General features: G+C 36.3%; 1 protein-coding gene across 1 annotated transcript in view; it reads right to left on the reverse strand.

Moving 5' to 3' along the window:
- KIAA0586 overlaps positions 1 to 26,583 on the reverse strand; it is a 106,282-nt gene extending 79,699 nt beyond the window's left edge. The window contains exons 1-14 of the mRNA XM_082648073.1: positions 26,293 to 26,583; positions 25,321 to 25,391; positions 23,548 to 23,617; positions 22,545 to 22,614; positions 16,979 to 17,153; positions 16,026 to 16,247; positions 13,285 to 13,438; positions 11,869 to 12,036; positions 10,521 to 10,644; positions 6,247 to 6,379; positions 5,423 to 5,640; positions 4,946 to 5,018; positions 3,276 to 3,503; positions 2,138 to 2,312 (exon numbers count right to left, since the gene is read on the reverse strand). Of these exons, the coding sequence (XP_082504199.1) occupies positions 2,138 to 2,312; positions 3,276 to 3,503; positions 4,946 to 5,018; positions 5,423 to 5,640; positions 6,247 to 6,379; positions 10,521 to 10,644; positions 11,869 to 12,036; positions 13,285 to 13,438; positions 16,026 to 16,247; positions 16,979 to 17,153; positions 22,545 to 22,614; positions 23,548 to 23,617; positions 25,321 to 25,391; positions 26,293 to 26,548 (2,137 nt within the window). The 5' untranslated portion in view covers positions 26,549 to 26,583. The remainder of the gene's footprint in view (positions 1 to 2,137; positions 2,313 to 3,275; positions 3,504 to 4,945; positions 5,019 to 5,422; positions 5,641 to 6,246; positions 6,380 to 10,520; positions 10,645 to 11,868; positions 12,037 to 13,284; positions 13,439 to 16,025; positions 16,248 to 16,978; positions 17,154 to 22,544; positions 22,615 to 23,547; positions 23,618 to 25,320; positions 25,392 to 26,292) is intronic.
- Positions 26,584 to 27,213: the final 630 nt, after the last annotated feature.

Consider the following 27,213-nt stretch of genomic DNA (forward strand, 5'->3'; position numbering starts at 1 on the left):
ATTTGTAAAAAACTTTTTAATTGAACCCTAGCTAGACCTAAGGTAGGTTTTCTTTTTCTTTTTCTGTTTCCACCCAGTTTTGTTTAGTCTGAAAGGGATGCTGTTGCTTATTTCTTACTATAATACAATAGATTAGTTTGAATTCTGGGCTTCCAGGCAACCACCTCAGAGAAGACTGCCATTTAATTTACTTGCTACAAACAAATGGTTCTTCAGTGGAGGGGACCTCTGCGGTGGTACTGATACCTCTGCTTCCATGTTTGTACTGTAGGTGCTATATAGAATCTGAAAGGTGCCTAGCAGTGACTTCTCTCACTGCTAACGCTCAGAAACTTAAAGGCAGAGGGGGAAGTGAATGTAGATAGTGTCTAATAGTAACATGATAATAAGCACTTTTAATGCTTTTAAAGATTTAAAAAATGTATTTAAAGATTTTTTAGAAACAATATCAAAGTCAGATGTACACGGGCTTAGTTGCTTAGTTGCTCCGCGGCACGTGGGATCTTCCCGGACAAGGGTTTGAACCCATGTCCCCTGCACTGGCAGGTGGATTCTTAACCACTGCACCACCAGGGAAGCCCCTTGAATGTTTATTTAAAATATATTTTTTCAGCATTTAAAATGTGTTTGGCATCATTCCAGACACAGGGACTACAAGTACTGAATAAACCAACTGTATTCATGTAGCTTACACTCTAGTAAGGAAAAAAATTGATAAACAAATAAAAGTATAATGTCAGATGGTGAAAAGTGCTATGAGGAACAACAGGCAGAGCAAGGGAATAGAGAGGGTTAGATGATAACATTTTGGATAGGATGGTCAACATAGACCTCTCTGAGGAGCTAACAGCTACGAGCAGAGACTGAAAGAACTGAGTGAGCCATGCAAGGGTCTGAGGGAAAAGCCCTCCAGGCAGAGGGAATAACAGGCACCAAGGCCCAAGGAGGAGCCTGGGTCCATAGGTTCTCAATCACTTCTACCATTAAAAGGGTTACTTCATAAAGTGATTTTTGGATTTAAAAGTATTTTAAAACCTTAACTTATTTTTTTGCAAAGGCTTACCAAACCCCAAATATAAGTCAATAGCAAGGTCTAAGAAACAAGGAAACATTAAGGTAAATATCATCCACAAGCCTAGTAAAATAAAATCTATAGGATTTCTAGATAAACTGACACCCTATATGATCAACTAACTTTTGGAAAGGAAAGGAAGGAAAAATAAAGCAACTGCCACAGCTCCAACTTCCAGAAAGGATCAGAAAGGAAAATGAGTTGGGATCCATGAGTGACGGCATGTTGTCAAAGTGCCTTACAGACTGCTAAAGCACAAGTTGAGAAACTTCAAAATGTAACCAAAGTCAACGGACTCAATATTTAACTAAGAGTTATATTTAAATATACTAGTGAAATGGTAGGTGTGAGTCAAAACATATAGTGATAAATAAAGATATTTTTAGTTGTGTACAAAAGTAACAAAAAATTTTCCCCTTTGCTAACTAAGGCTCTTTGAGGACAAACCAAACTGCAAAAGTGCCCATAAGCACTTTTATGATAATGTACAGCATATGGCTTATCTTTCTGTTCATAAAGAATGTGATGGGGCTTCCCTGGTGGCACAGTGGTTGAGAGTCTGCCTGCCAATGCAGGGGACGCGGGTTCGTGCCCCTGTCCGGGAGGATCCCACATGCCGCAGAACGGCTGGGCCCATGAGCCATGGCCGCTGGGCCTGGCATCCGGAGCCTGTGCCCCGCAACAGGAGAGGCCACAGCAGTGAGAGGCCCACGTACCGCAAAAAGAAAGAAAGAAAAAAAAAAAAAAAAAAGAATGTGATGGAGTAAGCTTTGCAAGGAAATGTCTACGTTCCCTAGATTATAATTTAAATTGCTTAAAAGTCATCATCTCATAAATTTTATCATGCTTTATCTGAAGATACCATCTAATCCTATTTTTTCCCCACTGATCCTATCTTGAATCTGGTCTATTTTTCCCTACTTTCCTAAAAGGAAATGTTTCCATCCCTAAGCATTACATAATTTGAACAGTATTTATAAGTAAGAAAAAGCAAAAATTAAACTTTACATATTAAATCAATACCACAAAAAATGAGTTTTATCACCAAAAACTGAGGTTCCTTACCTTTAACTTGTTCTATTACTTTTGGTCTCTGTGGTCTGGACTTAGGAGATGGAGAATTAAATCTCAGATATGGTCCTTTTTTAAGAGTGCTGCGATGACCCTGATAAACTGGTTTTCCATAGATTTGTAACATATAATCCTTGTCTTGTACCACTGTGGTTGCTTTCAAAAACCCCTAAGTACACAAAGTTATTCAACTCACCAGCAAAATAGTCATCAAACACTTATCTCATTTTTCTAAAAACTCCTTTTGCCAGCTTAAGTACTATATTAAGAATGATCAGGTCAGGAAAGTCCTCTATGTTGAATGGCTCTTAAAGTCTTGAGATAGTTCTCAAACTACAGTTGTAAAGTTTTCCAAAGCATAAAAATTAAATACAAAAATCATCCACCCAAAAAACATGAAGGTTCTTACACTACTAAGCATATTATCAGCACCAAAAAGTAAGCTTAAATACATTTTACATATGAAAGTAATAACTGTCAAGTACAGTAAAATAACATAAATCAAGTCTTTAAATAATTTCCTACATTCCTGATCTCACCTTCAATCATAATCTAAATGCCACAGAAAGGTAGAATTTATTGAGCATCTATTAAGTACTTAGTACTGAATTAATCAGATGCTTTATGAATCTGCCCAACAATCCATGTTTGGCATTAACAAGGTTACAGCTTAGTTAGAACAGCCAAAAAATTCCCTCTAGGATCTAGTACCATGCCTCCCAATCACTAGGCACTAAACAGACATTTGTTAAACTGAAAAATAAACAAACTAAAATTGATACACACACACACACACACATATACAACATACAAAGATGAAATACAATTTTGAATACCATGAACTAGAGGATCTAATTTTTGGACTAGATGATCTCTAGATATACCTGCTGTAACTGAAATACTGTGATTATAAGTGTGAGATGTCAGAAGGAAGGAACTGTGTACTTTGTGCAGTGATTTCTACATTATGGATATCCAAAACTCTAAATATCAATAGTTTAAAGATGGTTTTACATTTGTATAGTCATTCATATTTTTAAAACATCTTCACAGTCATTTCATTATTTATGTCTTTAAAAAATGATCAATTATAATGCAACATTTACATCACAAAACCAGATTAGGATCTTACCTCTTTTCTCTCTTTCTGTAAGCTTGAAGCAGGCATGCTCCTTGTAGGTGGATTTCTAATTTGCTCCTCTTTTTGTTTTTGAGAATGTTTTCTTGGAATTACAGAGTTGTTTACCATTTTGTCTTGTGTGTTGGTTTTAATATCTTTACTCATGTTCTGAACTCTCTTGGTCCTTTGGTTCTTCTGATCAAATCTCTTTTGTTCATAATCTTTTCTTGCCAGTTCATCCTTAACATAACCAAAATTAAAATTACTTAAAATCTATCCAAGTAGTAATGCTTTCACATCAAAAGTACTAGAATTCATTTTCTGCTGCTATAGAAATATAATTTAGCAGTTTTAAAGGCTTTATAAGTAAATGATATTGGTTTACATATGAATAAAAATTCTTTTTAGAATAAACGAAAAATTTAAAAGACTGGTGTTTTATGGAGCAGAGGGAATGAGAAATAGTAGATGATGTTCAGGGATAAGAGGGCAACTTTTCATTATAAAGCTTTTTACACTTCTTGATGTTTAAACCACATGAATGTAGTAACTGTTCCAAAAATTAAATTAAAAAATAAGTTTCCAAAAAGTAAACAATTTTGTAATAAAACGCTGAGATTTATTTATAAATTAAAGTTACTTGTAGGTTTAAACAAGCATATTTTGCATGAAATCCAGTTATAGAGTGACATATATTGCTAGTCGTCTGCAGAACCAGATATGAACTCCAAGTCTTCTGACGCTTAGCTCACTTTTTTTCTGGCGCATTACATAGCAGTTAATATAAATTCTTTATAACCACATTAAAGATATATATTCTTAAAACAACAGTGTTTAAAAGTGTATATTAGGGAATCCCCTGGCGGTCCAGTGGTTCAGACTCTGTGCTTTCACTGCTGAGGGCCCAGGTTCAATCCCACAAGCTACACAGTGAGGCCAAAAAACCCCCCAAAAACAAAAAACAAGAAAGAAACAAAAATAAATCCCCCAAACCAAAAAAACTAACACTTCATCTTCTACCACTGTGAGTACGTAGATACACACATCTTACAGTCAGGAAAAAACACTTTGCATCCCAAGGTAAAAATGAGTTACCCTGTCTAGTTTTGCTTCTTCAAATACATAGAATTTTAAGAATTTCCTTTAAATTACTGACCCCTTGATAAAAACAACTGTCGTGGATTTTTGCAATGCTAATGTCTGAAGATACACCATGAGCTTTGTGGAGGTGAGAAAGTGGCAGTTTTTCCAGCTGGAACTGACTTCTCTAAACTTAGTAACCTTAAAAATCTTGTGGAGTATTTTCCTTTTAAGTAACTTTGATATTTTTACTTTGGTAAGCCAATGCTTCTAAATCTGCTGTCTTTTTTTTAAAGGATCCTTTTTTTGTAAGTATACTTCCTTCTTTTCTAAATGCTTTTGCTAAATTTTCTTTCAAATCACTCATATTTTAGTTATTATCCACAATTTTCCAGTTAACAGCCATAATATAATTTATGAGACAAAGCACATGTTAAGTAAAATGAAACTTATTACTAAGTAAGTATAAAGGGTGAGAGAGTGAAATTAAGAATTATCAGTGGACTTAAAAGGAATATTTTGAGAATATGTATGATACTTGTAAATTGTAATAAATGTTATCTCCTAAGAATTCAATTAATTCTTTTTTTTCCAATACCTACTTGAATTTCTGCAGAAATAGTTTTAATCCAGTTATCTACTGCCTTTCTGATCCGAATCTTCTCTGACACCTCTCTACAAAACAGAAAAAAGAATTTTCTTAAATTAACATTAAAGGTCCTAAGAATAGATCTCTTACCTAGTTTTGAATCTATTGTGTAGCCCAATATCCTTCATCTGAAAATGAAAAACCAATGTTATTAGTTTCATCGAATGTTTGAAAAGCACACGTAGATCCCAGAAGAAATGTACCAAGGAGAGAAAAAAACAGGGAAAATTAACATCTGTGAAAAATAATAGCAACATGTACATACCCAAATTCCAACTTTATAATAAGTCCACATGTCAAAGGCAATGAAGAACATTTTCTAAACATTAAAACACACTAAAACAAAATGAAGCACTTAGAAAAAAAATTACGAGAGCCTGTAAACTGGCAGTTTCATAAAAAACCTTGGGATGCCAACATCCTGTCCTACCTGTTGGTAGATAGAGCATTGATAAATGAATACATGGCAGCTCCATCCTTTGCACGAATAATAGCTTCCAGGTTTTCTTCAAGTACTTTTTTATTGTTTTGTACTCCTCTCAAAATCTTCTCAGCATCTTTCAATATGGATCTCGTATTGGTTATTTGAAGCTTAATGGAATTCTGTGGAAGATCAGCAACCCCTGACACAATGTGAGATTCTTTTGGCTTAAAGGATAAAAAGGCAAGAATGTTAATATGTAAAACTCATATTAATATTTTAATCCAAGTAAGAGCTATTACTATAGTTTGGGACATATACTATGCCAATATAGTCTAAGGAATCAATTTGTCAAATTGAAGAGCTATAAAAGAATACTTGGCAACTAAAGTTTCTTTCCATTTAGAAGCACTAATGTGAATGTTCAGTGAAATGGGGCTGGGAAGCCCACAGCAGTTCGGTGGCCAACAAAAGCTCTATCTGGTGAAGAAAGCTAAAACAAAATAAGAGCAAGTTGGCTCTAGGTAGGCAGAGCAGACAATGTGAACTGGATAAACGAGGGCCATTCACAGTTCCCTTCCGCCTTCCTTCCTCTCCAACAGAAGCTGGAGAGCTACAGGTTGCCATGTGGCTCAGTCTTAGCCAAGGAGCAGTAAGTAGAAATCACTTGATGAGGGCTTTTGGAAAAGTTTTGTAAGGGGAACAGGCTGGGCTGACATGTCTTTCCATGCTTTGTCTTCATCATTCCTCTTGCTTTCTGTCTTGATAACTTTATTTCTTTGTAATTTTTACCTTTACTAATCATTAATTTTAGTATCTTGTTCCCACCTTACCTGGAGTATGCCATTTGTTTCATTCCTCTTTTGGCCAAGATCATGAAGAATATCATCAGACTTCTGCACAGTCACTTTAGCTGTTCCTAGTTCTTCATAGGAAGGAAATTTCTGAGTGGATAGAGGGTCAATGCTGTAAAAGATTTAAAATTAAAGTTTTCTAAATTGTCATAAGTTCAGTAAATAGTTGATTATATAAATCTTTGATACATTCTTAGTTATATGAATTCTAAATGAGTCTTATTAAAATTGTACAACAGAATTAATCAGTTATGTGATTAAACATATGAAACACCAAAAATTACAAGAAACAAGATTACTCTGGCCAGACTGGTTTAGGAATAGTAGAAAAAGAGCAGGAAAAAGCTAACGTGCAAAAGCACTTCTGGAATGGTGGAGTAAGAATCTCTAAAAATCTACTCCTGTTAAGAGTAAAGAGAACACTAGCAAAAATGGTCAAATCAGCTTTTGCAGAATGCTGGAAATTAAACAAAAGCTTGCAACAACCCAAGGAATATTTAAGTAAGAAAATGGCTGACAAGAACAGCAAGCTCTATGGCATTTTTAACTTGCCCTATTCCCAGAGCCCTTTCCCCAACTCTGTGGTAGCTTTGAACATCAACAGACTCGGGAATTCCCTGGTGGTCCAGTGGGTAAGACTCCATGTTCCCAATGCAGGGGGCCCGGGTTCAATCCCACATGTATGCCACAGCTAAGAAGTCTGCATGCTGCAACTAAGAAGCCTGCATACAGTAACTAAAAAGGCCGCAAGAAAGATCCCACGTGCCACAACTAAGACCCAGCACAGCCAAAATAAATAAATAAATAGAACATTTTTTAAAAAAAGAAAACCAACAGCCTCACAACCACTAAAAAGTCAGAACGAGTTTGGAGCCCCTCAAAAAGTCCATTCTCAGGGTTTCTCCTTAGACCTGACTCAGACTTATCTCAGTGAGAAATCCCATCCCCAGGTCATTCTTCGAAAACAGTGCCAATTGTTCAACATCTTAGCTGCCTGAGGAGGTCATGCCAGTTGAGGCAAACAAGAGGGTAAACAATAAACCAAAAATTTGGGGAATGAGATGTCCATGGTGGAGTTCTGAAAAGCTCCAACACATTACTGGGGATCTAGAAGGTCATGTGCACGTACAGGGCTATGTGCATGCAAAAGAATGACCTAAAAAGGGCCTAATCTTTCACATCTGACTGATCGTGGGCTCTGTGCGAGTAGGAAGTTAAGGTTAAGACAGACTTATAAACTGCTGGAGCACTGAAGGTATGCCCCAACATGTAGATACACACACACACACACACACACACACACACACACAAACACACACACACACACACACACACACACCCTTGCAAAGACAGGGAGACTTATTCATTCAAAGCAGATAAGGAAATCTCCTTCCAATCATTAGCAGACTTAGCTAACCAAATAGAGACTTGCTACACATGATAAAGAATTAAAATTACAGAATTAGTCCAGGAAAATCACTTAACAGCAACAACATGAACAACAACAATCAGCAATACCAACAAACGCTGGTTGGGGGCGGCAGTTGTTGGAAGAATCTGATTTCCAGAACTGGCACATTAAAATGTCTAATTTTCAACAAAAATGTTGTGAGACACAAAGAAACGGGAAAGTATAACTCAGACACAGGAAAAAGCATAGTCAGTAGAAACTGTCCTTGAGGAAGCCCAAATATTGGACTTACTAGAAAAAGAACATAAATGAGCTACTACAATTAAAAGAAAGTATAAGAATGAAGTCTCAGGAACTCCCTGGTGGTCCACTGGTTAGGACTCCGTGCTTTCACTGCCGAGGGCCTGGGTTCAACCCCTGCTCAGGGAACTAAGATCCTGCAAGCTGCACGACACGGCCAAAAAGAAACCTAAAAGAATGAAGTCTCACCAAAGAATATCAATAAAGATAAAAACTATTTTTAAAAAAATAGAAATTCTGAGAGTTGAAAAATACAATAACTGAAATGTAACATTCACTAGACGGGCTAAACAGCATATTCAAATTGGCAAAAGAAAGAATCAGCAAATTTAAAGATAGATTAATTGAAATTATCCAGTTTGAGGAACAGAAGAAAAAAAGAATGAAAAAAATTAAAAGTCTCAGAGACCTGTGGAACATCATCAAGCATACAACATAGCCCTTGGAGAGAAAAAAAAGGTCATGTGCACTATTTAACTGTGTAAAGAAATAACGGCCAAAAACTTCCCCAATTTAATGAGTATTAATCCACTCATCCAAGAAGATCAACAAAATCTAAGGAGGATAAACTCAAAGAGAGCCACACTTAGCTACATCATAGTCAAATTGTCAAAAGCCTAAGACACAGGGAGAATCCTGAAAGCAGCAAGAGAAAAATAACTAATTATATACAGTTTCCTCAGGAAGATTAACAGCTTACTTCTCATCAGAAATCATGAGGTCTAGAAGGCAGTGAGATGACATATTCACAGCACTAAAAGAAAAAGAGTGTCAACCAAAAATTCTACACCTGGCAAAACTACCCTTCAAAGGTAGAAATTAAGACATTCCTAGATAAACAAAACTGAGAGAATTCATCACCAGCAGACCTACTCTACAGTAAATACTAAAAAGAGTCCCTCAAAGTGAAATAAAAGGACACCACAAACTAACTCAAATCCATGTGAAGAAACAAAGAGTACTGGTAAAAGTTAACTACATAGGTAAATATAAAAGACAGTATTAAATTATTTTTGTTTATAACTCTTTTCTTCTATCGGATTTAAAAGACAACTGCATAAAGCAATAATTATCAAGCTGTATAGACAAACTTATAATGCAAGAAGACATAATTTGTATGACAATAATAGCAGAAAGAAAGGGGGAGGGAATCAATCTATATCAGAGCAAAGTTTTTGAATCCTATAGAAATTAAATTGGTATTAATCCTAACTAGATCATTTTAAATTAAGATGTTAATTGTAATTCCTAGGGCAACCACTGAGAAAATAACTCAAAAAATATAGTAAAAGAAGCAACAAGGGAATGAAAATCTTATACTAGAATATATCTATTTAATAAAAAAAAAGACATTATGGAGGAATAGTGGAATAAAAAAACACCTAAGATATAAAAAAACATATAACAACATGACAGACATAAATCTTACTTTATCAGTAATTACATTAAATGTAATGGACTAAAATTGTAATGTCTTCTTATGAGATTATGCAAAATGTGACACGTTTAGTTTTTATTATTGTAGTTTTCATGACATTCAAAAAAAATTATAGTGGCTTAGATTTACTTGACTTTTTAAAAACTCTTTATAATGTAAAGTTTCAAACATACACAAAAGTAGAAAGAATAGTATAATGACCTCTATATACCTTTATTCAACTACAAAAATAACTAACTTATGGCTATTCTCATTTCATTTATACTTCCAACCCAGTTTTCCCCACCCTGCAATGGATTTTTTTAAATTAATTTATTTTATTTTTATTTTTTTATTTTTGGCTGTGTTGGGTCTTCGTTGCTGTATGCGGGCTTTCTCCAGTTGGGGTGAGCAGGGGCTACTCTTCGTTGCGGTGGACCGGCTTCTCATTGTGGTGGCTTCTCTTGTTGCAGAGCACGGGCTCTAGGTGCTCAGGCTTCAGTAGTTGTGACTTGCAGGTTCTAGAGCGCAGACTCAGTAGTTGTGGTGCACGGGCTTAGTTGCTCCACGGCAAGTGGGACCTTCCCGGACCAGGGCTCGAACCCATGTCCCCTGTGTTGGCAGGTGGATTCTTTTTTTTTTTGCTGTTCACGGGCCTCTCACTGTTGTGGCCTCTCCTGTTGCGGAGCGCAGGCTCAGTGGCCGTGGCTCACGGGCCCAGCCGCTCCGCGGCATGTGGGATCTTCCCAGACCAGGGCACGAACCCGTGTCCCCTGCATCAGCAGGTGGACTCTCAACCACTGTGCCACCAGGGAAGCCCGGCAGGTGGATTCTTAACCACTGTGCCACCAGGGAAGCCCCTGCAATGGATTATTATTGAAGCAAATCCCAGATATCATTTCATCAGAAATGAATAGTAAATAATCCACAGTTTGAGAAAATTAGATGTATTCATAATTATATTATAGAAAAGAGGAAAGATCTATTAGCAGAAGAAAATAGTAACTAAATCTAAGACAATTTTTAAAAGCAATGTTTTAAATTCACTAAAATTTCTAAAGAAATTTTAAAAATATAAACAAAGCTCTTTTCAATGTAGCTTTTATTCCAATCTCTTGTTTTTACCTGTTTCTCCTCTCAGGATTCCATCCTATTTTTGATCTAGTTAGTAAGTTTTTGTCTGAAGATTCACTTATTCTTGTCAAAGAATCATAGCTATTCAAAATTTGTTCCAATAGTCCTACATTTTCTACAATAGAAGAAATACAATATCATTTTTCAAGTACTAATTCATTTCTCTTTTATATACTATCTCACATATATTTGTACTAAATTAGTTTCATGTGGTGATGACCTACTCAATTTACAATGTAGACTACACATACGTTCATCAATAAAACTAAATATTTATAACTCAAGGAAACTATACTGGTACAATTTTAGGCCTGAATTTATTTCCATCACAGAAAAAAGGAATTTGAACGAGAAGTAACATCATCACAAAGCCCAGTAAACTGTAACTATTTTTTTTTTTTTTTTTTTTTTGCGGTACGCAGGCCTCTCACTGCTGTGGCCCCTCCCGCTGCGGAGCACAGGCTCCAGACGCACAGGCTCAGCGGCCATGGCCTATGGGCCCAGCCTCTCCGCGGCATGTGGGATCCTCCCGGACCGGGGCACGAACCCGTGTCCCCTGCATCGGCAGGTGGACTCTCAACCGCTGCGCCACCAGGGAAGCCCTGTAACTATTTTTATAAACAGTGAAAGGGAGATTTAACTATTTCTTCACAACAACTATTGGTTGAATCCTCCTTTTAGCCTCATCTTTAATGAGACTACATAACAAACTTTTTTTTTTTTGGTGAGGTTAGTTTATTAATTAAAGATTTTATTATCTTTTAAATTCCTTAAGATTCTTTAAATGTGTCCAAGACAAGACTGGAATGCATTTAAATGACTCCAAAAATGAAAGCTTATATTTAACATTTTTACTTACTTTTACTAGAAAGGCTATATTTTAAGTGTCTATAACAAATTATTATTTCCTGTCACTTATAAAGGTTATTAGCACTTTTTCCAATTGAACACAATAATAAATGTTAAAATTCTCTGAGTTTTAGTATTTAAATTCACACTTAAAAACAATATAAGTAAACATGATAATCAACCTTACCTTCTATAAAGCATTATTTTTTATTTATTAATAACATTTTTTTCATTAAAGGTTTAAGTAATAACATGTTGAAGATAGTCAGAATAATTATAAAGGTATATCTCCAACTCCTTCTACAAAGAACCTAAAGAAGCTTGATTTGCCCAGAAAGTATCATTTAAATACAAATATTAAAAATAGAGATCCTACTTCAGTTACTACAAGGCACATTAGAGAATTATAAATCATGAGTGTGGAAATCTGTTCCTAATTTGAGATGGGTCTAATAAAAGTAGTGGGTGCTAATTATAATTGCTTTATTACCTGTATGATGTGATATCTCCATATTTTCTTTTTTATCCGTAGGATTTTCCCTCTTTGATATTTTATCATCCTTTGAAACAGGTACAGGAGCAAATCTGCGGGGTGCTGGTGTCTCCAAAGGAGATTTCTGTTTATCAAAATTGGTATCTTCAACCTCTATTGAAGGTGCTTCAATAGAAAATAAAGAAAATAATAAATTTAACTTACTTTTTAAAAACGTTTAAATTGTAATATTACTCTTCTCCATATTTTAAAAATAAAACAAAAATTATATAGGATACTCAAATTATTAACAAATATATAGAAATAAGTTCATCCTCACTAGAATCAGAAGAATACAAACTATAAACACTTTATACTTATACCTAATAAATAAGAAAAAAACATGACAATATTCAGTGCTATTCAAGTTGTGGTGAAAAATGGCATAGCCAGACACTGCTCGTGGCAATGAAAACTGGTAAGACCATCTGGTGCTAAGTATAGCAAGTCTTAAAATTTTTATATACTTTGATCTAGAGAGATCCCACTTTAGAGTACAAAATACATTAGACAACTATGAACGGTGAGCGTGGAAACCTGAGTTCCGGCTGTAGCTCTGACACTTTCACTCTCAAGCCAGGTGACCTTGAGCAGGCAGTCATAACCTTTCTGGGCTTCATCTTCCTCCCTTTACAACTTAAAAACTGATTCACATCACTTCACAAAAGTTTTGTAAGACCCACTCATTTGGGGGAAACGTAAAGCACCTTGCAAGTATAAGGAACCTTTAACATGTCTGTAATCCAACAATGTTCTAACAAATCAAATGTCGGGAATATTGTACTCCATGGATCTGTATATCATTAAAGGGATAGGCCCTTGATTTTCATTAGTTCATTATTCAAATATCAATAATTTGGAGATACATTTATTGATATAGTTTAAATTCCAAAGGATTAACACAAATAAGCTATGTATTCCTTTGTTTTTATAAAGAGATTTTTAAAATTCCATTAAAATAGACTTGCATTACTAACTCTTTGAAAATATTTAGAAATAGTTTCTAATTGTACTCAGATGGTTTCTCCCCTGACAGAATCAAGAAAACAGCAAATATCCAGTTTGTCAGAAAATTGGTGAATTGATGACAAGCATTTTTGATGCTAGATAAGTAAAATTTTTCTAAATTTATATAGAAGTGCTTCTGACAATTTATGAAAGTTATTAATTAAGACCATCAAGTAGAACATGATCCATAACTTGACTGAACAAGTTTCAAAATAATCTAAAACTTACCTGACCTAAAAAAAAACAAAACCTAATTTTATAAAACAAAGAGTCTCTCACAACCTTGTAAGTAAGTTTTCAGCTTATATACTGCAAAGAACATTCATAGCTGGCATTTTTTATTCATAGAAAACTACATATTTTTACCTTGTTTGGAAGCAAAGGTGTTATGTGAAGATAGATTACTGCTACCAAAATTCAAATGGTCTGGTTTTACAGAATACTTTTCCACTGCTCTAGAAGGGGGCACAGTAACGGGCTGAAAACTACTAGTCTTGAGTGCAGCACTAATGAAGTGAGTCTAGAAAACATAAAATTACTTTGTTAATTTCAAATATCATTTGAAAGAGTTAGATGACAAAATACTTTGAATTTATTAGAAGACTTGAAAACAATCTATTAGATTTAATAAACAATGAAAATACATACATTACATGCAACTATCTACTGCAGCAGCAATGCCACTGGAAGCATATAATAGCACTTGGGTTAAGTCTGGCTCTGCAGTGTGGCCCTGATCATTTAATTTATTCTAAACCTCCGTTTCTTCCTTTTCACCTCAGAGATGGCTCAAGAGACACTGAAGCAGGGTAGGAGAGGACCAGGAAGAAGGGACCCTAGCCCTAGACCTCTACTTAAACCAGAGAATTTAAAACCAAAACATCTCATCTTTTATATCCTGGATGGTAAGATTTTATTTTAATTAAAGGTTTAAAAACCATTGACAGAAAGCACTCAAATAAAATAGTAGCCGCGCATAGTAGCAGCAGTAATTTATGCATTTACGTATAAATGGAAACTATAGTGACAACACAGTTTTAACACTATTAAAACATCTGAAATGTGTAAGTATCTTAACTAATAAAACGGATTTTAAAAGAGTTTTATGCTAGACAAAGAAAAACCGAAAAGATTTATAGTTTTACAGAATTCTTAAAAGTGTATTGAGATCACTCTTCAAAAAGAATTTCATTTCATTAAGCCTTAACTGAACTACTAAAATACTCACTGAAAGTTCAATTTTCTCTGTAGTTATAGGCTTTATAAATAAGATGTCTGAATTAGCAAAGATTCCATTCTTCCAAAATCAGAAAGTTAATAAATTATGCATTTATTTATGGAAGGATAAATGAATGGCAGGCACCTAGAACTACCTTAAAAAAACTCAATGTGCTTTTCAAATGTGTCATCTCATTCTATCCTGAACCAAAAATATTTTCTAGGTAAAGAAATCAAGGCTCAGAGAAGCAAAGTTACCTGTAGACTGGGGACCAGCACTCTGATAGGCCCACTCCTAGCCTCTCCAGATGACATGCTGCATACTCAATTTTAGCAATGTATGGAGTACTTAGTAAAACTTTATTTTATATGCCCATAATCATTCCAATAAAAATAATATCTTAATCCCATGAAAATTTCAAGACAAGCTCTATTAGGAAGTCTTGAAAATAATAGGACATTAGCGTTCACTCTGTGATCTTATATTGAGCTATGATAAGCTTATTTTTATATATTCTTCTGAATGTTATATTTTAATTTTATTTTTAAAAGTTTTTAAACTGCATACTAAGTAGGGAAAAAAAGTAAATTAAAACCAATGCAGGGCTTCCTTGGTGGCGCAGTGGTTACGAATCTGCCTGCAGGGGCTTCCCTGGTGGTGCAGTGGTTGAGAGTCCGCCTGCCGATGCAGGGGACACGGGTTCGTGCCCCGGTGCGGGAGGATCCCGCAAGCCGTGGAGCGGCTGGGCCCGTGAGCCATGGCCGCTGGGCCTGCGCGTCCAGAGCCTGTGCTCTGCAATGGGAGAGGCCACAACAGTCAGAGGCCCGTGTACCGCAAAAAAAAAAAAAAAAAAAAAAAGAATCTGCCTGCAAATGTGCAAATGCAGGGGACACGGGTTTGAGCCCTGGTCCGGGAAGATCCCACATGCCATGGAGCAACTAAGCCCATGCGCCACAACTACTGAGTCTGAGATCTAGAGCCCGCGTGCCACAACTACTGAGCCCACATGCCACAACTACTGAGGCCCACGTGCCTAGAGCCTGTGCTCTGCAACAAGAGAAGCCACTGCAATGAGAAGCCCGTGCACCGCAACGGAGAGTAGCCCCAGCTCGCTGCAACTAGAGAAAGCCCGCGCCCAGCAACGAAGACCCAACACAGCCAAAAATAAATAAATAAAATAAATAAATTTATTTTTAAAAACCCAATGCATTTACGATGCTGGTCATTCACTCATTCAAAAAGAAAGTATACTGAGTACCTGAGTGCTGGGTAGTATCCCAGGACTTAGAAATTCCAAAATAAATAAGAAACTATACTATCAGCTCTCTGTGAGGATAATTCTTCTTTTTATAATAGCCCAGTGCCTCATATTCAAAAGGCATAAGAATATTCATTCTTTTTAATTAAGTAAATGTAGAAGCAAATAAGTATACTAGGTGGTTCTCATCCAAGGGTGCGCAACGGAATCATTAGAGAGCTTTCAAGGATTCCCAGACCCCATCTGAGACCTGCTGTCTCAGACTTTCTGAGAGGTACAAGCACGTGTATATTTATAAAGCTCTCCAAGTGAGTCTGATGCACATTCCCAGGCTAAGAGCCACTGATGTAAACAAAAAACTGCAATGCAATAAATGCCCTTTAAAAACACCGTCAACAGAAATATCACAAAAGAAGGAAAAGCCAACTATAAGGAGAGGTCTCACAGAGCTAGACGTCTGAACTAGAACATGCAGAGTTACCCCATAGAGGAAAAGAATTCTGAACAAAAGCAAATCATTATTTAAGAACTAAAACTGTTACAATCTCCTGAGCTATTACAATAATCAATGAATATTAGCTTAGAGATCCACATGATAAAAGGTCATGGAATGTGTAATCCCTTTATTACCTGAATATCTATTTGTTGTTGCTGCAGTTTTTCAAGATGCCTAATGTACTGCTCCATAAACACATTCATTTGCTTTCCATGATCACGGCAGTGTAGTTTCTCATGTTTATTCTGAATGGTTGTCTGCTGCTCTGTAACGCGTTGTAGCTGTTTATCAGTCTCCTGTAACTTATTGAGTAATTCTGTAACAGTATTGACCTTTGATTCCAACTCACTCTGCACCTAAAACAGTAAAAATATCCAAAGATATCAAAAATATGCTCAATTACTAGAAAGATTATATAAAGTGATTGGTATTGAGAAATTATCAAACCAAATTTCTGATGATTTTATGCCTTTATTTTTAGAATCACAGAAATAAAAGGCAGAAGATAGTTATCCTTAAGTAGATCTTTTCTCTCATAAAAAATAACAAATTTGTCACATACAATTTTTATTTCTTAAGTGGAAATTAAATACTTAATGGAAATTAAAAATACTTAAATGGAAATTAAAAAGAAGAAAATAGCAAAACAAAGTAGCTTTCGATACTTCACTAATCTGAGGCTGAGTTAGGTCAGCAGTCTTGGCTCTCCCCCTATTGGCTCTAAGACCTTATTGCTGACTCTGACCTGTTTCTCATTTTTCCCATTTACAAACTGAGGGGTTTGGCATAGATGGTCTGTATGGTCCCTTCTAGCTCTAAAATAAGGATGACCAAACATCCCAGGTACCCAGGACTGAGGGGTTCCCAAGATGATATTTTTCAGTGCTAAAACTAAGAAAGTCCAGGATTTTCTAGAACTAACACAGGGATGAGAGATAAATCTCACAACTTCTGAGAAATAATTCACAACTACAGACAGCAATATCCCTAGCCAATGGCTGGACACAACAATTACAGAATCAGTTTCTAATAAACATTTTTACATTTTACAAAGTAGTAATGACTATCTGGGAAGAAACAGATATACTTTTATCAGTGGAGCTGCTGTTGCAATGGCGGCAGCAGTTGCTGCAGCCACAGTTGCAGCTGAATCAATTCCACTGGGTGAAGTTCTACTCTCCTGAATAATAGGGTCCTTTTCTGCGCTGGCATCTTCTAAAAGCTGTACCTTTACCTCCTTAAAGACAGGCATGCTTTGAGCTCTGTAAATAAAAAAGGAATAAAATCTATTCAGTAACCTCTACTGAACCATTAGAAGAAATACCTACAAGTGGTAATCTGCTGCAGGTGAGTTTTCTTGATTTTTTTAATTTAAATCCCTATTTTTCACTATCAGCATCTTATTAGTCATTTGGTTAATGAAATCTATTAAGGCTCAGGTCACTACACACTAAGGAAATAAAAAGGTAATTCCTTGAAGGCACTGATATTTCAGAAAATACGACTTATGCATGTGGAAAAGACATGGGCACAATTACAATGATTTATAGTCAAGAAGTACAAATTTATAACATGCAGAAAAGGCTCTAAGAATTTAGGTATCAAGTTTTACTCCCAAAGTAAGACAACCCAAGAGGGATCGTTAAAACTGCTGAAAAGAATTTTTTAAATTCTAACTCATTTAGATTTAATAAATGTCACCTAGTTTATTAAAATGGGCACAAAATACACTACTAAGCAGTCTGGATTAAAAATGAGTCCAGAAAATAGATACATATTCACAGTAAGGCATTTAACTAAACACCTAAAAAAAAAAAAAAAAGACTGGTTAATTTTGTGCTGTATTTGGCCTAAAAGAAATCAATGAAAGAAAACACTGACAAAACTGAAGACTCCCTAAGGTAAGTCTAAGTAAAATCAACAGGAATGAGCTCCATCTCCAGCTGCTGAATTTCCACCCTTTGATTTTTCCTTTTATTTTTTTTGCGGTACCCGGGCCTCTCACTGTTGCGGCCTCTCCCGTTGCGGAGCACAGGCTCCGGATGCGCAGGCTCAGCGGCCATGGCTCACGGGCCCAGTCGCTCCGTGGCATGTGGGATCTTCGCGGACTGGGGCACGAACCCGTGTCCCCTGCATCGGCAGGCAGACTCTCAACCACTGAGCCACCAGGGAAGACCCCCATCCTTTGATTTTTGAAGAAGGCCACAGAGCTCTTAAACTTACTCCTCATTGATGTTGCCTCATTTCTATTAAGAGTATCATTTTTCTCTCATTCTCAAAATTTTGAAGTTAACTTCTCTATCCTCGTTTACCTTCTCATGCCCAACTGAGTCATCAGGTTTTGTCAATTATTTCATCACAATTGCAGGACTAGTGTCATGGAATTATGGAGGTAGGGGGAACCCAGTAGCCCATCTTTCCTAATTTTCACATCAAGAAACTGAGGTCCATAGAGGTAACGGGATTTACTTGATCACGTCACAGAACTAGTAAGTAGCTGAGTTAGGATCAGTTCCCAGAGATCGTCCCATAACACCAAGCTTTCTCTCTCAAACAGCACTTCTCCCTTCAGACTTCTGCTCTAGTACAAACCATCATCTCTGGCCAACTATTTCATTCTTCCCGTTTCTAATTGCTTAAAAACTCTCCACACACATTTTCCCACCATTCAAAAAATCTAAAATCATTCCTTATAGACAACTGATTAGGCTACTTTCCTGTTTGGCCTTCCACACACTCCATCCTCTGGCCCTGCCCTATACATACTGCACTTTTCCTCCCAAAACCACCTCTTCCTGAGTCACACTGCTCTCACTGACTACGGCATGCCACTCCCACAGCTGACTCCATGCTTTTTCTCACTCTCTCAACCTTCTTCACCTAACTTACTCTATCCTTCTAAAGATACAACAAAAGCCTTACCTTTTTCAATAAGCCTGCTCTCATAACATTTCCTCTTGATCTTTCCATTCATTAATTACTTTTGTATTTACTTCCTATACCACACAACTGAGGCTTGACAGTCAGCCATCCTATGGTTTAAATGTCTGTACAGAACAGTTTAACAATGTATTGAATGTTTCCTCTCACAGCTCTAATCATGCATTCCTCCATATATCTACCTATTCTCTCCCCAGCCAAGCCCTAAGCAACCTGGGGTGGGGGGCCGGGGACTTCTTTTATACCAAACAGCAACTAAGAAAGAGCACATAGTAGGTGCTCAATATATATTTAGCTGACTGAGTGGTGTACTAAGAAAATGTAATTCAGATAATCTGTATCTTTTAGAATTTCTGTCTGAAGGCTGAATGTGATTTACCCTTTAAGATCTTTCATTCAGGGCTTCCGTGGTGGCACAGTGGTTGAGAGTCCGCCTGACGATGCAGGGGACGTGGGCTCGTGCCCCGGTCCGGGAAGATCCCGCATGCCGCGGAGCGGCTGGGCCCGTGAGTCATGGCTGCTGAGGCTGCACGTCCGGAGCCTGTGCTCCGCAACGGGAGAGGCCACAACAGTGAGAGGCCCGCGTACTGCAAAAAAAAAAAAAAGATCTTTCATTCTACTTTAATACATTAAATTGACCAATAAGAAAAATAACATTATAAGGCTAGACATCAACTTCTTTATAGGCTTTAAAATTTTATTTTTTCCAATTATCAAATTAATAAATGCTCAATGTAGCAAATGAGCTTCTAAGTGTAAAGAACTAGAAAAAATGCACATAACTCTCCCATTCAGAAGAAACTGTTTCCTTCTAGTCTTTTTCTAGAAGACTTCTTTATTCCTAAATCTCTTTATTCCTAAATCCTCTGAATCTGGCATCTATCCCAATGCTACACTGAAACTGCTCTTACCAAGGCCATTAATACCTCGTCTTGCTCAATTCAATGGACACTTTTCAGTCCTTATCTTTCTTTACCTCTGAGCAGCTATCAAACTTAGAACCTCATTTCCCTTGGTTTTGTTAAGACCATACTCTCTTACACCTCTGGATAAACTTTCTGAGTAACATTTAGAAGCCACATTGCTTTCTTTGCACATCTCTTAAAGGTTTGGTTTTCTCAGAGCCCTACCCTATGCCATCTCTTTTCACTCTCACACTCCCACCGAGTCACTTCAGTCACTTCCAGAGCTTAGACTACTATCTACATACAGATGACTTATGGATTTCTAGCTTAGACCCCTTTTGTAAATTTGACCTTTATATTCAATTTCCTATCAGACATTTTTCACCTGGATGTCTCATAGGTACCTCAAACCCCTGCTTACGTCTAAAATGAAATTTATTCCCCCAAGGCTTCCATTTCTTAATGAATACTACTACTGACTATGCATTTATACAAGCTAAAAATCTAGGATCCATCCTTAGCTCCTTCCTCACTCTCACATCTAAGCAGCAATTCCTGTCAATTCTATCTCCAGATCATCTTCGAAACCTGTGTACTCCTCTACAGCCCAGCATGATTCCCACCCTCACATTCCACCATTCCCCAATGTACTCAGGACCAATCTAATTCATCTCTTTAAAAGATTCCTGAAAAATTCATAGTCAACTGGTTTCCTGGACTCCAGTCCAGTCCTCTTCCAATCCATTTTTTCATAACTACCTGAGTGAGCCTTTTAAGAAAAATATATCACACTTTAAAACTTTTAAATGATTTGCTGTTTCTCTTTAAGTCCAAACTTCTTTAAAGTAGTTTATAACCTCACCCTTTGCTTACCTCTCCAGCCACATGTAAGGACATTCTACCCTTGTTCTAGACACTCTGGACAGACTCTTCATTCCTCAAAGGCTCCAGCTGATTACCTTTTATCACAGCTTTACAGCATATTATAGTAGCAAATAGGGCAGATTTTCCATCATTCCATTTCTGTTTCTCCAAAATTAGCTATTCTCAACTGTGTGCATTCTAGATGTATGTATTCTTAACAGTATGTGTATATATTCTCAATTTGTGTGTCCTTCCAAGTAAATTTTAGAATCACTTTGCCAAATTCCATCCACCATTCTCAAAAAAAAAAAAAAATTCAAGTGACACTAACTACAGCAAAATCTCTCTTAACCCAGTATGAGAGTCATTTTATATTTCTGACTCAATTATTATTCTCTACATTGCAATGACCTTCTCAGAGGCCCTTCCTAGTTTTTTTGTTTTTTGCTTTTTTAAAAAAATTCTGTGCATCCATCCTGAAATGGGGAGAGATCTACTGTGAACAGATAAGAGGCGTAGTGTTCACAGTTACCTCTCACTGTCTACTTGTGTATAAACAACTTCTCCCTCTCAGATCTGAGAGTTCTGACTTGAAGGCAAGTTGATAAAGTCCCCATTACGGTTGCAAGTAGCCACTTCCACCTGGGGTCAGCTGGATGGAAATGGTAATCACTTTCTCTCCAAATGAGTCAGATGTAGTCTGCAATTTTTAGTTCAAGTATAGAATTTGGGAGACTGCACTACTCCCTCATGCCCTTACTTTTGCCTTTTCTTATATATTTACAAATCCCAGAATGCAATTTACCATCCAAATTCTCCTCCTAACCACCATATCACATATTGGGAACTGGAGGCTGATCAAATGTAAAAGGGAAAAGCACCATTAAGCAAAACAACCAGTTGTGAAACTCTGGCTGGCTCAGATCACACCCTTGTAGTTTGGAGGTAATACTTATTTCATTAGTGTTTCCCAGAGTATAATATGTATACCATGGATAACTATAGGTGAAAAAGAATAAACTTTATCTTAATAGTTATATACTTATTTTCATTGTATTATTAGAAATACCAACTTTCCACTTATAGAAGTAATCTAAAATTTCCTTTTTGAATAAAATGAGAGTTCAAAAGTAAGTAAACATTTTTCCTATTTTCTAAGGGGCGTCCCAGGCTGCTCTGGTTTAGGAGTAGAATACATTTAGCCTAAGAATATGTATCTCATTCCACCGTCACTAATGATAAAAAAAAAAAATTCCTCCAGTGATATATTCTTTCATGTTTAGCATGGTGCTGTTGTCAGGGTTGGTTCTGTATTTCACTGGCATTAAAGATAAAGTTGGGAGGAAGCATTTGAATAGAGTAGTAGCCACATTCCCCTTCACTCCATCCAGATGCTAAGCTTGTCCCTTTCTCAAATCTTAACCAGAAAAAGTCTAAATGTCCTTTGATAGTAAGTAGTAAGTATTATATATTTGGAACTACTTGACTACTGCTATAAGCAGTATAGTGAGGTGACTAAGAGAGGACTCTAAAGACAGACTACCTGGGTTTGGATCCCAGCCCAGTGAATACTTGTTAAATGACTTTGGGAAAATCAATCCCTCTCTACCTCAGTTTCCTTATCTATAAAATGGGGATTCTGTAAAATTGGGAGAGTAATGGAATCTATTTCATTGGATTTTGAGAGAATTCAATGAGTTAATGCACATAAAGTGCTTAGAACAATACATCTTCAATAATAATAATAATAATTAACAGCCACTGAGTATTTTACACATGCCCAACACCATGAAAAATGCTTTATACATATTATCACATATATATATTTCACACATTGGAAAAAAAAAACTTTTTCCTAGGTGCAAAGTATAAATAAAGCTGATTTTAGAGAACCATATAGAAACACAAGAAATGGCCCACCTATTTTCTGTAAATGAAACTTACTTTTGTTTTAAAACTGCTCTTAGAGCATCTTTCTGTCCCATAGTGTACTGAGAAATAAAGATGTCATTTGCTGCAAAATCAAAACACAAAAATATACTTTAGATTCCTGAAAATTTATTAAATTTTGATAAGCTACTCAAAGAAAAACTTTTTTAACTAAAAAAAATGTTTGGGGATTCAGCAATATGACCTTTCAATTTAAAAAGGTAAGGAACACATTAAATGACTGAGTAATAATAGTTATAACCCTAGACTGTAGGAAAAAAATTGTGTAAAAACACCTGGGGCCAAATTAGAGACATTTGTTCAAACTCTAACAATAAAACTGCTTAGATGAAAATAAAACCAACTACTTTTTAACTGTCATTAAATAAATTTTTTCAATGCATATTTTAATCTATTATCTTACCAAAGACTATACAAAACTTGAATTCAGCATGTATAAACAGGTATCAAATACCAAACCTATGCAATATGTTGGCAATAATAAAAGTATCCTTACTGTTACAAACCATTTTCTGGACTTTAGAGATTCCATTAGTAGCCTAATTTGGAAGGAAAAATTAATTAAAAATGAAAATAATAAGAAAAAACTGTAAGGCTGTTTAATGAATATCTGAAAAGAAAAATCAATGTCTAAAAATCTAAAATTCTATCCTTACCAAGGAAATTCTTACACGTTACAACATAAATGAACCATGAAGACATGCTAAGTGAAATAAGTCAGTCACCAAAGGACAAAAACTGTATGATTCCATATATATGAGGTATAGTGGAATTTATAGAGACAGAAAGTAGAATGGTGGGAGGGGGAATACAGTTAGTATTTGATGAGTACAGAGTTTCAGTTGGGGAAGATGAAAAGTTCTGGAGATGGACGGTGGTGATGGCTGCACAATATGAACATACCTAATGCTACAGAACTGTACACTTAAAAATGGTAAAGATGGTAAATTTTATGTTATGTATGTTTTACCAAAAAAAATCAAATCTATCCTTTTACCTTTTTGTCTGTTGTTCTCTTCTGTTTTATCCAAAGGCAACACTTGCACTGCAACATCTTTAGAAAAATCCTTTAAGATATGAAAGGAAGAAATGAAAGGCTAAATAAACTTTATGATTTATTATTTATCAATTACCATTTACTAGCCATGTGACTACTGTGCCCTGGGAGGACAGGACTGTATGTTTTATATGCTTAATTCCCAGCACCACCATAATGCTTAGGTACCTTGAAGCTACTCAAAGATTTGTTGAATGAGTAATGAGCTGTCATCAAGTGAACGAATGGGTAAGTGAACAAGCAAGCAACTGTGACCTTGAAATTCAGATTCAAATCCTGATTTGGTACTCTCAGCAGAGCAACTTATGTAAATCTCAGTGGCTATAGTTAAATGTGAAAATGTGATTCACTGTGAATCAAATGAAGTTCGTAAGGATGGTCAACGCATGGCACAATATCACAAATTAATCACAGTATTCTTTGCCACTAAGCTATAATGTGGTCTCAGAAGACTTCACTATATAAGTGACATCTACTGGCAAATAGCTTTCTGCTCACATGTGTAACCCTAGACTTCGTTTCTAAGATTCTATTCAGTGCCAAGACACCATGACTTTTTAAGTACTAGGTTCAGTCAACATTGCTTCATCTTCCTTACACACACATTTTTTTTCCCTGCTAAATCATTAAAGGGAAAAGAGAAAATCATAAAAGAAAACTGATCCAAGCTATCTGCTGATAACAGGTGTTAACTTCCTAAAAATAGCCAATGAGGCTAACAATACAGTAGAATGTATCTGGGAAATTAATGTAAAGAACTCCCACAAATCCGTTAGAAAAAGCACAGCACATAAATATGTAATTCACAAAAGAGTAAATACAGGTGGCAATATAAATGAAAAAAATTTCCCCTCCACTAATAATAAAAGAAATAGAAAATAAAACAAAGAGATGCCTTTTTCACCTATCAAAATGGCACGGGTTTTTTTGGTTTAATTTTAATGCTTCGTATAAATAAAGACGGGGAGAACTAACCCCACTAATTCTTACTCATGACCTTGCTGGAGAATATATATTGATACAGTTTTTCTGGAGGCAATTTAGAAACATTGCAAAAAAACGTGCATAATCTTTTATCTAATAATTTTACACCTAGAAATTAATACAAGGAAATGAGCTAGGATATATACCAGAATGTTCATCACCTGCTTGTTTATATTATAAAAAACGGGGAAAAAAACCTTAATGTCAAATGACAGGAATATGAACAAATAAACTTTGGTACATACATACACTGAAATTCTGTGAACCCATTAAAAGTCCCTAGGAAAGGCGCCTCGTGGCGCAGTGGTTGAGAGTCCGCCTGCCGATGCAGGGGACACGGGTTTGTGCCCCGGTCCGGGAAGATCCCACATGCCGCGAAGCGGCTGGGCCCATGAGCCATGGCCGCTGAGCCTGCGCGTCCGGAGCCTGTGCTCCGCGGCGGGAGAGACCGCAGCGGTGACAGGCCCGCGTACCGCAAAAAAAAAGAAAAATAAAGTACACAAAAGGCTTCAGAATAGTTTGAATGATATATAATTTACACCTCACTTTATTTTTATTATGTTGTTACAGCTGCTTTACCTTTACCTTACAGTTTGTAAAAACATTTCTTTGGTAAATGCAATTTAAATAAAAACAAGGTCTGTTGCTAATCAAACAAAATTTTAAAAAGCATTATTTGCCAATACTTAAAATTTTAACATGAGCATAATTAAGAAGTCTTTTGCTTACACTTTCTGACACAGTGGGATTTTCTAATGGAGGCTGCTGATAATTTCTGGCAGAAGTTAAGTCTGATGAACCTAACAAAATAAAGGAATCAATTTTAGTGATTTTTAAATCAGGATGTTACCTTTTGAAACTGTACAAATATAATTCAAGAATTATAAACTCCATATTAATGCAATTAATTAAATTGGAAGCCACTCTTCATGCAAAAATCTTAAAATGTACTTAAATATATCCTGATGAAGGTTTTTACATCTGATATTTTGGAAAATAAGGGCTCAGAACTGACAATCAAATGAGATAAGTATAAAATGTTATAAAATATATCATTACACTATTGGATTTGGACAAACTATGGGTACAATCATTTGTCAGGAATAAAACATGCACATGATATAAAAGCCTGATTTAACAGCAGGCCTATGTTATGCTGTACCCCTCAAAAGCAGCACTATAAAAGCTGCTTTATTTATTCTTTTGTTTTTTGCGCTTATATTCATTAATTTGATTACCAGTGAAGTGGGTAAAACGTATGCTATCTTCACTTTCAGGGAGCTCCAGACAAGTGAATTGGGACATGGAAGCCATCAAAATGCAGAAATTGTGCTTTTCTACTATCCAAACAGAAGGTAAAAAGCCAGCACTACTGGTGAAAAGTAAGCACATCACACTAGTTGAGTGTGTCCATCACAGTTGTGGACAAGAACAGTGTGCCAAAAACACGCAAAGAAAAAACAAAATACAAAATGTTTTATTCATTCTATCTATTCAGTATTATTCGATGTAGACTGTGGGTACCTGGCCATTTTCCCAGGAAAAGGGGTCATTTTTCAAACGCCTGTACAAACTAGACATATATTTAGGAATTTAATCATCAAAAGTCCTCTAAATTTTGAAACACAAAAAACGAAATGAAAATAAAGACTAAAGATTTACAGAAGTGAAAACTGGTTGAAACTATTCGGAATCACATACCACATAACGTTCCCTTCAAGCTCTTCCCAGTTCTAACAGGAAGACGTTTATTTGCAGACAACGCTGGAGGAACACGGCACAACTCATCTTTCAGCAAAGGCGAATTATCTCCCTGATTTGGAGAAATTACCTCACGAAGTCTCCTCGCTGGTATTTTAACCTTTTTTTTCTTTTCCGGGCTAAACTCAGAGCCTTTCATATTACTGGTAACAAAACTAGTCCCACAATTATGAACAGAATTTTCTTCTGTGTCCATAAAACTTCAGAACAAAATTTTCACCGCTTTGAGGATTTCGGGGGGGCAGGGGTAGGGGAGAAGAAATAAAGTGGGAGTATGATAAAGAAAACGTGAATTTCAAGTGATTTTGAAACATGCAGTCATCAACTTTTAAATAAAACGTCTAAAGAGACTATGCACAAAGCTAGAAATTTCAATTTGGTATTTAATCCAGGATTAGAGACGACTAGAACATATTTACCCATTAATCCCACTCAGTCTATTAATGCACCATGCCAATGAATCTGAAAGTGAGGATGACAAGAGAATGACCGCATAAGCAATAATAACAATAACAGAGCACTCCCCAACCGGAGAGATGGCAGTGCAAAACCAACCAGATGTGGAGGCGGAGTTAAAATTTGAGAAGAGGGAGTCAAGCAGGTAAAACCGAAATGCTATTTTTTTCAAAATCACCCACATAAGAAGCTTAATAGGTTTCTTCAGCCAAAGAGTCTTACACAACCCTCCAGAAGCAACCATCAGACACCTAAATTCACCCCTCTGCGTCTTCCGAACCCTCGGCAACAGCAGAGTCACGGGTCTAAGCTGACAACAGCTTCAGTTAGCCGCGGGTCAACACCTACTTCCCTTTAAACCCGCCCTTCAGACACAACACGCATGCGCGCCATGAAATCGTCCAA

The sequence above is a fragment of the Grampus griseus genome, assembly GCF_964374135.1.
Source record: "Grampus griseus genome assembly, chromosome: 2".
NCBI classification, from domain to species: Eukaryota; Metazoa; Chordata; class Mammalia; order Artiodactyla; family Delphinidae; genus Grampus; species Grampus griseus.